At 61.9% G+C, this 1,741-nt stretch overlaps 1 protein-coding gene across 1 annotated transcript in view; it reads right to left on the bottom strand.

Annotated features, from left to right (window-relative positions):
* Nucleotides 1-1,741, bottom strand: part of PPP5C (protein phosphatase 5 catalytic subunit) — a 15,420-nt gene that overhangs the window by 11,515 nt on the left and 2,164 nt on the right. Inside the window, 5 exon segments of the mRNA XM_057387599.1 lie at nucleotides 2-58; nucleotides 526-566; nucleotides 659-746; nucleotides 1,083-1,225; nucleotides 1,539-1,709. Of these exon segments, the coding sequence (XP_057243582.1) occupies nucleotides 2-58; nucleotides 526-566; nucleotides 659-746; nucleotides 1,083-1,225; nucleotides 1,539-1,709 (500 nt within the window).

Here is a 1,741-nt window from a genome sequence, read left to right as displayed (position 1 = left end):
TGGTGACATCGGGGCCGAACTGACAGCTGACCCCCCGCTTGCTGACCGACCGGCCGTTCTGGGGACATGGGGACACCATGGGGACATCGTGGGGACACCATGGGGACACCATGGGGACACCGTGGGATCAGCTGACCCCCCACCTGCTGACCGACCGGCTGTTCTGAGGACAGAGGACATGGAGGGGACATGGGGACACCATGGGGACACCACGGGAACACCACGGAGACACCACAGGGACACCGTGGCATCAACTGATCCCCTGCTTGCTGACCGAACAGCCGTTCTGGGAACAGGGAACATGGGGACACCCTGGGGACATGAGGACAAAGAGTCAGTGGATGTGGGGGGACAACCGCTGGCACTGAGAGGTTGGGGACAGGACAAGAATGACACTGGGACATGGCGGGGGATGGCACTGCCACGTGGCAGGGGGTGGCACTGGGACCCGGGACACGAAAGGGGACAGCACCAGGACCTGGGGACAGGGCAGGGGATGTCCCCAGTGTGAGGGTCACAGCTCACCTGGGGCTGGGGGTCAGACCAGAGCAGGTCACACATCGGCCCTGGGGGGACACGGGGGTGTCACAGCTCAGCCCCTCATTGGGGACACACTGGGGACACCTCAGGGACACCTTGGAGGGTGTCCCCTTCCCACCTGAGTCCGGGGGCTGCCGGTTCCGCTCGATCTTGCGGATGTCATCAAGGGTGACGCCGTCCTCACTGAAAAGCCCCCCATGCATGATCTGGGGGGGACACAGGGGGGGCGTGAGGGGACACGGTGGGGCCAATGGGGACAGGGGGAAGGCGGGCACAAAGGGAAGGAGGGGACAGGCATCCATCCTGACACTGAGGGGGTGACAAGGGACCCTTGGAGCCCCTGGGGAAGGCAGGGACCCCTCCATGGGGCAGGGACAACCCAAAGTCAAGGGGACAGGGATGAGGGGCAGGTCAAAGCCCCTCCATTATGTGGGGCTGCCAAACAGGCATCCATCAGGTCAATGCGGGCTGCCAGACAATGATGCCAAGTGACAATGATCCCAAGTGACAATGTCCCCCGCAGTGTCCCCCCTGGTCCTCACCAGGACTTTGCCATTGATGCACTGGGCCAGTGGCAGCCACTCGAAGACCTCGCTGAAGAGGGCGAACATCTGCGCCGTGTACTTGGCCTTGACCTCGCCCTCGAAGCCGTAGATCTGGTTCATGTTGTCCGTCTCGTGGTTCCCTGCGGGGACACGGGGACACTGCTGGGCCTGGGACAGTGTCGGGCCAACCCCAAGGGGACAGAGATGTTACCAACCCCAAGGGGACAGAGATGTTACCAACCCCAAGGGGACAAGGATGTCTCCAATCCCAATGGGACAGGCGTAGAGATAGTCAAAAACTGACCCAGTACAAGGACTGCTAGACTGAGATCCACACACGACAATGGGGACTGCCAGATTGCGATCCACAGGGGACAAGGGGGGAAAACGGGGACTGTTGTGGGGACATGACACCCTCCAGACCTGGAACAACCCCACAGGCCACGGAATTACCTCGGAGCAGGTGGAAATGGTCGGGGTAGAGCAGCTTGAAGCCGAAGAGAGTCAGGATGACCTCGACCGAGAAGGAACCGCGATCCACAAAGTCCCCGTTGAAAATCTGTCCCCGCTGGGTTCAGGACAAATGACACCACCCCAGGATTGTCCCCGAGGTGTCCCCAGCGTGTCCCCCGGGTGTTCCCCACCCCAAGAAGCCC

Source organism: Malurus melanocephalus, unplaced genomic scaffold, assembly GCF_030028575.1.
Source record: "Malurus melanocephalus ecotype Western Australia unplaced genomic scaffold, MMel_1.1 scaffold_1270, whole genome shotgun sequence".
NCBI lineage: Eukaryota > Metazoa > Chordata > Aves > Passeriformes > Maluridae > Malurus > Malurus melanocephalus.
Note: the sequence above shows the minus strand (reverse complement) of the source record. Positions and strands in the feature narration are given on the sequence as shown.